At 39.1% G+C, this 14,372-nt stretch overlaps 1 protein-coding gene across 1 annotated transcript in view; it reads right to left on the minus strand.

The window, feature by feature from the left end:
- Window positions 1–14,372, minus strand: part of CUBN (cubilin) — a 296,326-nt gene that overhangs the window by 52,630 nt on the left and 229,324 nt on the right. Inside the window, exons 57-58 of the mRNA XM_070408021.1 lie at window positions 4,738–4,938; window positions 1,585–1,714 (exon numbers count right to left, since the gene is read on the minus strand). Coding sequence (XP_070264122.1) covers window positions 1,585–1,714; window positions 4,738–4,938 — 331 coding nt within the window. The remainder of the gene's footprint in view (window positions 1–1,584; window positions 1,715–4,737; window positions 4,939–14,372) is intronic.

The following is a 14,372-nucleotide window of genomic DNA, read 5'->3' on the forward strand; positions in this document are numbered from 1 at the left end:
CACCATTTTCCCAAAAGAGCAGAGAAGCTTCCTGGAAAAATCCCATGGGCAGAAATCCCATGGAATATCCCATGGCATATTTTGAGAGCCTTCCTACAAGGAAGTATGTTTTACTAATGTCTACAACTTCTGCAGCACCTAGAATACTAGAATAATATCTGTTTCATAGACAGTAGTCTCAGAAATATTACAATAATTAATTTTTCAAGCATGGTGATATAAACTTTGATATAGCGTGAGGCCCAGAGCCCAGGCAGGAAACAGAAAGAAAAACACACACATGCACACACACAGACACACACACACACACACACACACACACACACACCACTAACCATAATCCTATACATGTAGGAAACAAGTGTTGGGCTATAACGGCAAATGACAAGAACCATTCCTTATGCTTCCATTCTGGGCAGGCCATCCCTTCACAGGCCTCCTGCGCTGGTCATTTGGCAATGTTTTTTTTTTCTTTTTTTGGTTTGTTTGTTTTTTTGTTCCTAGGATTTAAAGGACTTTTTGTCTCTGGGGCACAGCTTCCTTACCAATCGTCCCAGGTGAGATCTGCAGTTTCCTTCAAGGCCCTGCCTATAGACCACTCGCTGTCTGACACAGGAACCAAATCAAGCTTGATGAGACCTGTCTTACAGTCCATGGACCCATCTGGTACACGAGGTCTCTGGAGGTGAATTGCAGAGACTTTATGATTTTTAGGGGGAGGTGGGTAGGAGTGGTCCTAGCCCATCAAGCTCCTATAAAAGTTCTATATTGCTGAGAACTCTGTCACCCCTCAGATTTTCCTACCACAAACTGTATATTCCTGAATACCCATTTAGATGAAAGCAATGTGGGACTTTATCACTGGAAAACTGGAGGCTACATTCCCTTCATCAGACTTGGGAGAAAGTAGGATTAGGGAAAATTCCACTGATGTGAGATATCTTGAATAGCACCAACTTAGAGGTGTTCTGATACACAGAAATACATTTCTTAAGTAGTTAGAAGAAATTTTACCCTTTCAGAGATAGCACAGGAATATACCAGAGACATGGTATTGGGAGGAAACCTGACATGGATTCAGATATTGACCCTTCATTTAGTAGTGCACCACTTTGGGAAAGTTATTAAACCTTTCTGGAGCCTCAGTTTTCTTATCAATACAATAAGATTAATAATATATACCTTGGATGCCTGTTTTAAGAAATGAATAACAGAATTGTGGAAAGTGTTAAAGGTTTTTCTGTGTGTACAAGTGCCCAACAACTGGAACTCTTTCTCTTACCCTTGGATTTCAAGATTGTCTTATAACTTTACACCCATTATAAGCTCCTTTGAAACTGTTAGAAAATTAGAGCTGTCATTTTAATGGGCGGAGTGCCTGTTTTTCTTCCTTACCTGGTAACCATGCGCTATTGGCCTGTGTGGAGGGTAGGAGGCCTGTTTCCCAGGTTTCCACAAGGACCTCAATCTCCCTTCCTCCCTTCTATGTTCTGATGAGAATCAATGCTCTCCATTATTAAGGAAAGCCTAGCTGTAAATCAAGCTAAAATGGTTTTCTTAAGAAGGTGAATTTGTCTTACATACTTGAGCAGAATCACTTTGTTGTCTCTCACAGTGATGTTATACAAGCAGTACATGTTGTTAGGGTAGTCTGAGTATGAATAGGCAGGGCTTTTGATGATTCCAGTGGAGAAGTTGAACACACCACCACAGGCTGCAATGAAAGACGGGAATATGCAGAGAACAATTAGTACTCGCACCATGGAAAAATAGTTTTGAAATAACCTTTACTACTGTACCTTTTTCTCCTGAGAGATAACTATTACTTTTTTCTTAAAGCAACTTAAAGCTCCCTTCAGTGTGCTTACAATTAATTCTGATTTTTCTACCAAGGCAGAAGGAGGAAACAGTATGGTGAGGAGCAGGGAAGAATATTTAAGGCACATCTTGGATGGAATACGTCTGAGTTAAATTAATGGCCAGAGTGAAAACAATGAGGAGAAACATTTCACGTGTTGGGTGTAACTGTCCCTTCTCTATATTTAATTCATAGGCTCAGAGGGATGACAGTGATAACTGGAAATGTAGAAAAGGCAAACAGAATCCAAGGCACATTGTGGGCGTATGAACCCAGAAAGGTCTGCCCACTAGAAATCTTCAATATCGATTCGAGTTTCCTCTGTCAAAGACAGGCTATTAGAAAGTGAAGTACTTTAAATCATTTTTGGAACATGTGAGCGTAGTTCCCTCTGTGGGCCCAAATTTATAGCTCCTGGGTCCTATGCATTTCTATTTAGTGTGAGACTGGTAAGGATTCTACTTGCCCACATTTGTGTTACTGGCGCTCAGCAGCATGAGGAGGCCAGGCCCACTCCCTAGCCGGACCCCAGCACTCAACTGCCCAGAGCCCTTAGTTACTCCAATTAGTCAATAAACCAACAGTCATAATATTATAATAAACCTATTGTTTTTAATATAAAATTATTATTTTTGCTTGGACTTACATATAAGGAGGATCAGGTTGTGTCACTTAATGATGGAAAATGCCCTCCCATCATTACAGTGAGAAAGGTTTATGTTTATTTTATTATGTGATTCTAAAATTAGAATGGGGTTAGTATATTTTGATGCTATCTCTATGGTTTATAGACTATCAATGGACATTTTCTACTTGTATCTCTTAGAAATGAGAAACAAATGGTGGCTGCAATGTAAGGCTGTTTGCTTATTGATGTATTTCACCTCAGCTGAGCCCACTTTGCAGGGAAAGCTACTCTCCATATGTATGCATGTGCTCAGACCCCTGTGGGCGTATGGAGTGAATTAAATGTGAGATTTGTGTGGCCATTACTCCGTTTCATCTTGTACACAATTATGTGGCCTCTGAACACTTATCAAAGCCCAAATAACCCCCAAATTTGTACATGTCAGGATTTGAAATCTTATCAACAAAACTCTCTATTCATCCAACATTAGTGAAAGGGGAACAGAGATCTTGCAAAAGTATATTGTTTTGTGTTTTGTCTTTACTTGGCCAAACCCATTGCTAAAAGTAGGAAGTTAAATAATTATCTTTCAAATAAATTACTCTTCCCATCCACAGAGAAGACTGGAATATTTACTTACTCATGATAAAGGGCCTTCACAGTTCATTCATGTGAGCTGCTACCTGAGTCCTGACCCCATTTGTAAAGTGTTATTGTCTGTGGCTTTGTAGGTCTGTTGGCACAACCAGAATAGAACTGAGCAATGGGCATCCCCCCAGTTGTCTTATTGATAAAGAAATAGATTATTTGTTTTATTCTTTTGGTACAACTGGTGTTTGGGAAAGTTACATCATTGCTTTATATTCTTTTAGCCTTTAATCCCTCATTTTTCTAAAACACTGTGTGCAAACTTCCACACAGCCACCAGTAGAGTCTCATATGAATGAAATGGGAAAAAACACTGTCAGGAAACTAACCAACCAAGTTTATTGCAAGAGAAGAAAGAGCTACTCAAAATAGGGAAATATAGTTTCATGATTTTCAAATAAGCAGGTTGAATTGTCTTTAAAGAATTAAAAGATCCTGGTAGCCACAGAGGCCTTTGCCCAGTGATTACTTGTCTTCTCACTTTGACTTTGACATGAGAAGCTGCAAATTATCAATGTTTCCTTTTCCTTTAAGGCAGCGGTTCTCAACCTGTGGGTCGCAACCCCTTTGGGGGTCAAACGTCCCTTTCACAGGGGTCGCCAAAGACCATCGGAAAACACATGTATAATTACATATTGTTTTTGTGATTAATCACTATGCTTTAATTATGTTCAATTTGTAACAATGAAAATACATCCTGCATATCAGATATTTACATTATGATTCATAACGGTAGCAAAATTACAGTTATGAAGTAGCAACGAAAATAATTTTATGAGTGGGGCTCACCACAACATGAAGAACTCTATTAAAGGGTGGCGGCATTAGGAAGGTTGAGAACCATTGCTTTAAGGCCTGTGCTTTTTGTATGTTGTTGAAAAAAATCCTACCAGAAGACCATAAAGATATTCTTTTAGTTTTTTCTTAAACTTATACAAATTGCTTTTCTTTTTGTTAATAATCCTCACCTGAGGATACATCTTTATAGATTTTTAGAGAGAGAGGAAGGGGAAGGAGAGAGAGAGAGAGAGAGAGAAACATCAATAGGATGCCTCCCAAATGAGCCCCGACCAGGGTTCGAACTGCAACTGAGGTATATATGTGCCCTGACCAGGAATCGAACACTCAATCTTGTGTGTGTGTTTGTGTGTGTGTGTGTGTGTGTGAGTGTGTGTGTGTGTGTGTGTGTGTGTACAGGCTGATGGTCTAACTGAGCCAGCTGGCCAGGGCCAATATTGCTTTTCACATTAGCAAACTGAAGAAATGAAATGGGCATCTGGATAGTCCAGGCCAAAAAAGTCACTTCAAAGTAATGTCCAAACAGCTAAAGATAGCAGGAATGTTCATTTTAACTTAAATTATCAAAATAAATCTCAACCTTCCGTTTGATTTTCAAAGAGTAGCTCTAGCCAAAATTCATGAAAAAGAGCCTTCCCATTTCTTAAAAAGTAAAAATGTCTAAGTATTTTTGGATCATGAACCTAATTGATCATTTTTACCCTTAAAGTTTTTGAATTTCAAATTGGTGATATATGAATCACAATGAAAACTCCTGAGGACATTAGTCAAGAAATATATTTCACACATCATTATGGCTACTCACAGGTTATCTGGTAGGAAAGCTTAAATCCGAAGTCGGTGGTGTGCGAATTAGAGTAGAAGTTAAGCAGCACTGGACCAGAGATGGTAACAGGAGACAGGACCTCATCACCACACACGGTAGCAAAAGGTGTGGAGGCTACGCTGTGGCCCCTGATAATGTGCAGGCCGTCATTGTCACAGCTTCCCGTTACGGCTGAACGAGCTGTAGGAAGCATGGAACAACCAGCATTTTAATCAGAAGCAACATAAACAATCAATGCGGTAAACACCAAACAAAACTGTAATGAAGATTCATGCAACTTACATAGAAATGGTAAGTCCCTATTTAATTGGTTTCCTGAGGTTTACCCTAGTGACAAAACCAGCACAGGCGTGAGGACACAGGTACTGGTAGAACTTCACAACAGATAAATCCACTTTGAAATAACCCAGAATTTTCTTCCTTTATCAAATGGTTCCTTAATTCAGTGATTATAAACTGGGAACAATTTTGCCTCCCAGGGACCTTCAATAGTAGCTGAAGATACTTTTTGCTGTGCGCGGGGGTACACACTGGCACGGAGTGGGTAGAGCCAGGGATGCTGCTGAGGATGCTGCAATGCTCTGGGCAGCCCCATGCCCCTCTCCTGAAGCCACAGCAAAGGTGGCCTGGCCCCAAATGCCCACAGGGCTGCTCCTGAAAAACCCGGCTTTCACTTGAGCTATGTACAGATAAAGAACTCCCACCACAGAGAGATAGTTAGAAATTCCTTAATATTTTTTGAACAATGGTTATAAATGTTCATACAATCAATATTAGCTTGAGTTCAGTGATTGTAAAATATATATCATCATTTTGTTTTCTAATTATAAGTTTCAACCCACCCTAAAGAGAAATAAAAAAAACCCCAGAATAAACAAAAAATTATAAAGCCTTTTATTACCACAACTTATGCAGTCATCTTTATATGTTAATTATACGGTTAAAGCATTAATTGGGGTCATATTGAACATGCTCTTGCATAACTCAATTTTTATTAACCAAAAATAACATAACACATGCAGTTTTATGTGATTAAATATTTTTCTAAAACATTAAATTTAGTAGATATAGCAAATTCTGACACATAGATGCACCATTCTGTGTTCAATTAATCCCTAGGATTGATAATTCTATTTTTCCCACTGTTTGTGATAAAAAATGCTGTTGAAACAAACATTCTGTACATAAATATTTGTGGAAGTTTCTCATTATTTCATTAGAATATATTTTTAGAAGTCGAGTCTCTTTAGATAGCTGACGTCTCCCTCAAACTACATTTTCATCCCCCATAGAGAAACCTTGTACCTGTTCAAAATAGCTCCCCACTTACCCCTCCCTATGTACTGCTCCCCACCCCTAGACAGCCAACTCCGTACTAACTTACTTTCAGTCTGTATGGATTTGTCTGTTCTGAACATTTTGAATAAACAGAATCATACAATATGTGGCCTTTTGCAACTGGCTGCTTTTACTTAACATAATGTTTTTGAAGTTCATTCATGTTGTAGCATAGGGTCAATACTGCATTATCTCCGAGGCTGGATGGTATTCCACAGCATATACAGACCACATTTTGTTTATCCATTCAGCAGCTGATGGACGTTTGATTTGTTTGTGCTTTTGGCTATTATGAATAATATGGTTATGAACATTCATGTACAAGGTTTTGTGTGGATATGTTTTCAATTATTTTGAGTATATAATAGGAGTAGAATTGCTGACTTGTATGGCAACTCTGTGTTTAATTTTTTGAGGACCTATCAGGTTGTTTTCCAAAGAGGTTGCACCATTACTACACCACTAGAAATGCATGAGGGTTCCAATTTCCCACATAATTACCAACACTATGATTGTCTGTCTTTTTTATTATAGCCATCCTTGTGGGTTTGAAGTGGTAGTTCACTGTGGTTTTGATTTGCATTTCCTTGTGACTAATTAGGCTTAGAGTCTTTCATGTCCTACTTGACCAAATATTATAATTTTCTCAATTTATTGAGTCAGGCTTTGAGAAACTAAATTTTAATATTTTATATGATTGCATGCTATGACATGGTGGACTCTGAAACCAGACTGCCTGTTTGCTATCAGAACACTCTTATAAATTAAAGAAATTATTATATACATTTATATTGTAATTTCAAGTCCCCTGGCCATAGATTTTGCTTCAAGGAAGGTTGGGGGGCATGTGACCTAAGCCAACTCATTTAGAATAAGTTTCAAGACCCTTGTTTGAAACTTGAAGTAGACAGTAGTGTACTGGTAAATATAACAACCAGTTCTCTGAAAGAAAAAAAAATGCTCTGATTTCTAGCATTTGCCAATTTCCATGGTATCAATATTCTCCCATAGCCAATTTTAATCTACCAACATGAGATCACTAAATGCAGAATTTGGAATAGAGGAGCATGACTGACTATTGCAAGATGGTATAAGCCAACTCCACATGCCACTGGTTGGCTGCCCTCCTAGATGTGCCTGAGGAGTAAACAATCCTCACTGTGAGGGCAGCTACCCTATAGCCAGGCCCAGGCCAGCCAAGTGATCTCACCCCATGCCTGTTGCTTGCAGAGGGAGGCGACCAACGGCAGGGGAGGGGGGCAGCGTTGCACAGATGGCAAGCAGTGGCAGCGGCGGGGTGGGGCCAGCTGCCAGCAACCAAGGTAAGGAAAGCCCCATAGGCCCTGATCGCTGGCCAGGCCGAGGGACCCTACCCGAGGGGTCCTGGATTGTGAGAAGATACAGGGTGGGCTGAGGGACAACTTCCCTGGCACCTCCTCCCCCGGCCCCTTGCACAAATTTCATATACTGGGCCTCTAGTCAACAATAAAAGCCAAAGATGTTCAACTTGGAAAACATCAGCAGCCATCTCCTGACACATGACGGAAGCCAGGCTGCAGTCAGGGGAAATGGAGTTGTCATGCAGAAAGCAACAACACGCGAGGGGGAAAGAGAGAGCATGCTGAGGTTATTGTTCTGGCTTCCACATGTTCTGGAAGCCATTCCTGCCCTTCTTATTTTTAAACCTTCCTTTGAGGCGATGAGATAACTTACAAACTCTAATTGATATCTAAGTTAATTTAAAGGTAATCTACCACTTTAAACTGAAAGACGCTTGGTGAATGCATATTTTACATATCTGTACATTAAAACATTCCCTCCCCTTTTTAGATCTGAGTGTTAACTTAGATAAAATTGATTTTTTTTTCCAGAAAATATCTATGCAATATAAATCTTAAGTCATTTTAAGAATGTATTTGGCTCCTCAGTTAAGTTTCTATCTAGCTTGAAGAAATCTTGAGGTATCAATTCCAGGTATATTTATTAAATTAACCTCAAATAATTCCTTCATTTTGAAAATCCTGGAACAGAAATGCTTCTAATTGGGCATAAACCTACAAGTTACAAAATGTGAAATACTTAATTTCAATGACCTTATCATGTAATTAGAAGCAACATGATGTTAGAAAAATAGAACAAATAAAAAAATAGATTAAACTCAGATTTGAATGCTACCAGATTATGTACCTTAATTATAACCTCAGACTTTTTCTTGAAGACACCAATAGCTCCACTGGAATTTTTAAAATTTAGAGTAGGTGAGTTTGAGGGAAAAAATGTTATGCATTATTTATAGAAATATATTTAGCCTGAAAAAAAAAACCACACAGAGAGTTATAAAACCAAGACCATGGAATGAAAAGAAATATTGCTGATGCTAGATTAAAATCTTGGCCTCACATTGATCAAATAGCCTGCTATGCAGGTGTCCTCTGAGTATTAGTTTTTAAGTTGTTGGCCTACTGATATAGATTATCACAGTGACAGTTGTCTTAGAAAATTATGAAAGGACTGTGAAAAATAGGGTAAAGTTTAGCGTATGCCCGATTATCTCTTTCAAATAATTAATTAAAATAACTAGTTCAATTATAAAAAGGTCACCATGAAATAGAAGTGGTATATCTCTGTTAAGACATAATCAAAACTCATTAACTATTTATAAAAGATCTCTATTCAACAATAAGGAAGTTGGGAAGCAGAGGAAATTGAGAGGGGATTTTAATATTTTATAGATAGCAACAGAATAGCAAATAACTAAACAAACCATTAAACATAATCTACTCATTCTCAAAGCCTGGCTCAATAAATTGCAAAAGTTATGATATTTGGCAAGTTGCTTGATGGATTAAACATTCTTGTATCCCTTTCAGTAGTCATTTCTTTAAGGTAGGGTGTCCTTCCAATTTTTTCCCACAAGAAATTAAATATTACATAATATAAGATCTTATAAAGTTACCTAAAGTCTAAAAACATATCAAGGATTATTATAAAGATAATATGCAAGAAAATGAGATATAAAAATGCCATTAGGCATAAAGTAATTCACCAACATACATCTTTTTCTCAAGCTCTACATCACTGCATTAGATCAGAGATATCAGCCTGAGTCTTCCATGAGAAGACACTTGGTGACAGGCATCAGAAAATAATGATATTAAATACTTTTCCATAATCATAGGGAGAACCAATTGAATATATAACCAAAGCATACACAAAACTCTCAAGTAGAATAGGTATAGTTAAATGCAACCAGGATGATTGTCTTTTAGGGAGAGAAAGGAACTTAGTCAAGGTCTGGAAAAAATTCTCCAAGGAGCAAAATGAATATTAAAGTTGAGTTTATGACCAAGAGATAGCATTCAATCAAGCATCTGAGAACATGTCAGGAAGAGAAGAGAAATTGAACAGTACTTTTTCCTTGAACTAGAGCCTCTGTCATGGGACAAGGAGCTACATTTATTCTTAATTCTATCTTCAGTAAACAATTTGATGTATATTTACTACTGAAATCTCTGAAATGTAAGATGACCCTCCATAATTTGCTTTGATCTAGTCTCCATTTTTCTAAAAACCTTCAAAATACATTTATTATTTAAAATGAGTAGGGCTCTACTCAACATATTGAAATATAATTTTTAACATATTGGGCTTTATTATAGAGCAATGCTCAATTCTAAATTCCATTATGATTCCAAGAATTTGGAGAGAATTGAAAGAAAGTCAAGAATGAGTAATTCAGCAAATTGCATAAACTTGTGGAATTTAGTTTCAGACTGACTGCAATTTTTTCCCTAAGAGTCATAGAGAGGCAGAGAGGCCTAAGAGGAGTAGAGATAGGGGGAAATCCTTTTGGCTGAAATATTTTAATGTTGTAGATAAGATAAAGTGTTTTTCAGTAAAGTTGAAAAGAGTTCTGGGGAGAGGCAGGTGAATTAGGGGCAACAATGAATGAGGTCTATTGTCTGTCTAATTAACTTTGCTTTAAGTTGCTGGAAATCTCAATGGAGAGCATGATTCAGCGAGAGGGAGAAGTGAGTACTAGTATAAAACTATGCTCCTTAGAGTGTGCAGGCCAAAGTTTTAAACACAGGCAAGTGAAGAATCTCACATAACTAAGTGTCTTCTCTAGTGCTCAACCAATTTGAATAACCTATCAATAGGAACTATTTCAAAAGAACCATTGCACAATGCTTTCTAAGGTAATGAATTATGAAATGTGCCTACATTCTGATTTCTTCAAAAATGATTGAGAAAGCAAAGAGAAGAAATAGTAAATGCATGGCAAATGGTAAATGGATCATGCCACTTAAAAAAAAAAACAACTTAGACTAAATGGGGGGAGGGGGATGTGAACTAAGACAACTGACAAAAGTCAATTTTTGTGCTTCTTAGTAAAAAAGGGGGCAAAAGGAAAAATCTGAAATCAAATTTTCTTTCCTTTTAGCTATATATTGGGGTATAGCCTGTAAACCAGGACTTCTAAGTTAATAAAAAGAATTCAAGCAAATATTTTATAGGACTTCCTATCTGGCTGCCCTAGAAACTTAGCCCCATTCCTCTTGGGGGCTTTTGAGGCCATCCTAGAGGACAGTGAGTAAAAGCATCAGCCTTTCTGGTTCTCTTCATTTTCTCTGCTCCAGTGCTCCTCTTCTCTCCAAATCTTATCAAGAAATACTCTAGATCTGAGAAAAACTGAGTTTAAAATTTGCCTCCATACAGGAATTTTTCAGTTAAGAATTTCTAAACCCCTCATTATCATCAAGGTGAATCAATGTTACTACTTAATGACAGAAAAATCAAGGCATAGAAGGCATTCACTTGCCTTAGGTTACTATATTCACAAACTGCTTTATTTATGAAGTTTAAAAAAAAAGCCTATAAACTTGGAGGCATCTACTTGGCCACATGAACAGTAAAAACACAAAAATATACTTTTAGACTCAATATTTAGGAAAGTGAAATAAGCATTTAATGACATCTGACTGCAAAATAAGAACAAACATTAGAGGTTTCTCTCATCATTCACTGTTAGTATTTGTCTGTTTCTGGTTGTATTTTTGACCAAAAGAAAATTTTTTATTTGTTAATTCCCAATTTTGTTTTACAACTTTTGAAGATACTATTCAGAATACCAAGAACCATTTTAGTCTTGAGTTTACATTCAGAAAAAAAAAGTTGTCTTAAAATCTATCCTATATGTTGTGGGCACATCCCCAGTGGGAGATGTGCAGGAGGCAGCTGGTCGATGTTTCTCTCTCAGCGATGTTTCTAACTCTCTGTCCCTCTCCCTTCCTCTCTGTAAAAAATCAATAAAATATATTTTTTTTAAAAAAATCTATCCTATATAATAAAAGAGAAACATGTAAATTGACCATCCCTCTGCTACACTCATGAGCCAATGAGGAGTGAGTATGCAAATTAACCTGCCAAAGATGGTGGGTTAATTTGCATATGCAGGTGTCAAGCGCCCCAGGAGGCAACACCAGCCGCAGGCTCCTGGGACCTTCGCTGGCCCCGGGAGGCAAGGCCGTAGCCACGCCCGTGGCCTCCCGGGACCTTCGCCAGTGGAGAGCAGAGTGGGAGAGTGGGCGGAGAGTGGGAGGTTTGGAAGACTTGGCAGAGCAGGAGGCTGCTGGACATAGAGCAGAGCGAGAGAGAGGGCGGCTTGGAGGGCGTGGCTCCCTCTGTCACCCCAGCTTCCTCATCACAGCTGTGGAAACTGACAGCAGGGAGGAGGAAATCTCACCCCCACAGAATCAGCTGTTGGTCAGACAGCTCTCAGCGACCTGACAGCCAGGATTGTCATTCACCTGCATCTCAGACCGTGACAGTAAAGAGGTGAGACTATGTCTAAAGAACAACTGTTGATACAACATAGCTCTGCAGCCGAAAGATGCCGGCGTTATCGACAGAAAATGTCTGAAGAGCAACATGCGTCTGATTTTAAAAGGCGGCGGTGCCTGTGACAGAATGTATCTGAAGACCAGCTATTGGAAACACATCGCCCTGATGCCGAAAAACACCGGCGTCATCGACAGAAAATGTCTTAAGACCAGTGTGCCTTTGAAGTTGAAAGAAGGTGGTGGTGACTACAGAATATGTCTAGAGAACAGTCATCAACAAGTACTACCTATACTGGAAGGAACTGCCTTCTCAGCGAAAATGCAGTACATGAGGATGCAATTCTCAAACATAGTTGTGGTGGAATGACTGTTAGATGTGAATTTTGCCTATCACTAAATTTCTCGGATGAAAAACCATCTGGTGAGAAATTTACTCGATGTTGTAGCAAAGGGAAACTCTGTCCAAATGATATACATTTTCCAGATTACCCGGCATATTTAAAGAGATGAATGACAAATGAAGATTCTGACAGTAAAAATTTCATGGAAAATATTCGATTCATAAATAGTTCTTTTGCTTTTGCTTCCATGGGTGCAAATATTGCATCTCCATCAGGATATGGGCCATACTGTTTTAGAATACATGGACAAGTTTACCACCATACTATAACTTTACATCCTTCAGATGGTGTTTCTCGGAAGTTTGCTCAACTCTATATTTTGGATATGGCTGAAGCAACAAGTAAAAGATTAGCAATGCCAGAAAACCAGGGCTGCTCAGAAAGACTCATGATCAACATCAACAACCTCAGGCATGAAATAAATGAATTAACAAAATCGTGCAAGATGCTACATGAGGTAGAAAAGAAAGCCCAATCTGAAGCAGCAGCAAAAGGTATTGCTCCCACAGAAGTAACAATGGCAATTAAATACAATTGTAACAGTGACCCAGGTAGATATAATTCTCCCCGTGTAACCGAGGTTGCAGTCATATTCAGAAACGAAGATGGAGAACCTCCTTTTGAAAGGGACTTGCTCATTCATTGTAAACCAGATCCCAATAATCCAAATGCCACTGAAATGAAACAAATCAATATCCTGTTTCCTACATTAGATGCAATGACATATCCTATTCTTTTTCCACATGGTGAAAAAGGCTGGGGGACAGATATTGCATTAAGACTCAGAGACAACAGTGTAATCGACAATAATACTAGACAAAATGTAAGGACACAAGTCAGACAAATGCAGTATTATGGATTTCATCTCTCTGTTCGGGACACGTTCAATCCTATTTTAAATGCAGGAAAATTAACTCAACAGTTTATTGTGGATTCATATTCAAAAACGGAGGCCAATCGAATAAATTTCATCAAAGCAAACCAATCTAAGTTGAGAGTTGAAAAATACAGTGGTTTGATGGATTATCTCAAATCTAGATCTGAAAGTGACAATGCGCCGATTGGTAAAATGATAATACTTCCATCATCTTTTGAGGGTAGTCCCAGAAATATGCAGCAGCGATATCAGGATGCTATGGCAATTGTAACAAAGTATGGCAAGCCCGATTTATTCATAACCATGACATGCAACCCCAAATGAGCAGATATTGCAAACAATTTACAACGCTGGCAAAAAAGTTGAAAGCAGACCTGACTTGGTAGCCAGAGTTTTTAATATTAAGCTGAATGCTCTTTTAAATGATATATGTAAAGTCCATTTATTTGGCAAAGTAATAGCTAAAATTCATGTCATTGAATTTCAGAAATGTGGACTGTCTCACACTCACATATTATTGATATTAGATGGTGAGTCCAAATTACGTTCCTCTAATGAATTCCGTTTCAATGTGTACGAATTTCATGCACCGGGCCACTAGAATATATATAACTAGAGGCCCAGCCTGTGCCCTCTCGCAGTCTGGGACCCCTTGGGGGATGACCACCTGCTGGCTTAGGCCTGCTCCCTGGGGGATTGGGCCTAAGCTGGCAATCAGACATCCCTCTGGCAGCCCGGCAGCCCTCAGGGGACGTCCACTTGCCAGCAGGGAGCATACCTAAGCTGCAATCGGACATCCTTAGCACTGCTGAGGAGGCAGGAGAGGCTCTCACCATCACCGCTGTACTGGCAGCCATCAGCCTGGCTTATGGCTGAGCAGAGCTCCCCCTGTGGGAGTGCACTGACCACCAGGGGGCAGCTCCTGCATTGAGCGTCTGCCCCCTGGTGGTCAGTGTGTGTCATAGTGAGCAGTCATTCCCAGTCCTTGTGCTGTTAGGGTCAGTTTGCATATTACCCTTTTACTATACAGGATAGAGGCCTGGTGCATGGGTGGGGGCCGGCTGGTTTGCCCTGAAGGGTGTCCTGGATCAGGGTGGGGGTCCTTCTGGGGTGCCTGGCCAGCCTGGGTGAGGGGCTGTTGGCTATATGCAGCTG

The sequence above is a fragment of the Myotis yumanensis genome, unplaced genomic scaffold, assembly GCF_028538775.1.
Source record: "Myotis yumanensis isolate MYYU_CA2020_CCGP unplaced genomic scaffold, mMyoYum1.0.hap1 SCAF_1, whole genome shotgun sequence".
In the NCBI taxonomy this organism is placed as follows: domain Eukaryota; kingdom Metazoa; phylum Chordata; class Mammalia; order Chiroptera; family Vespertilionidae; genus Myotis; species Myotis yumanensis.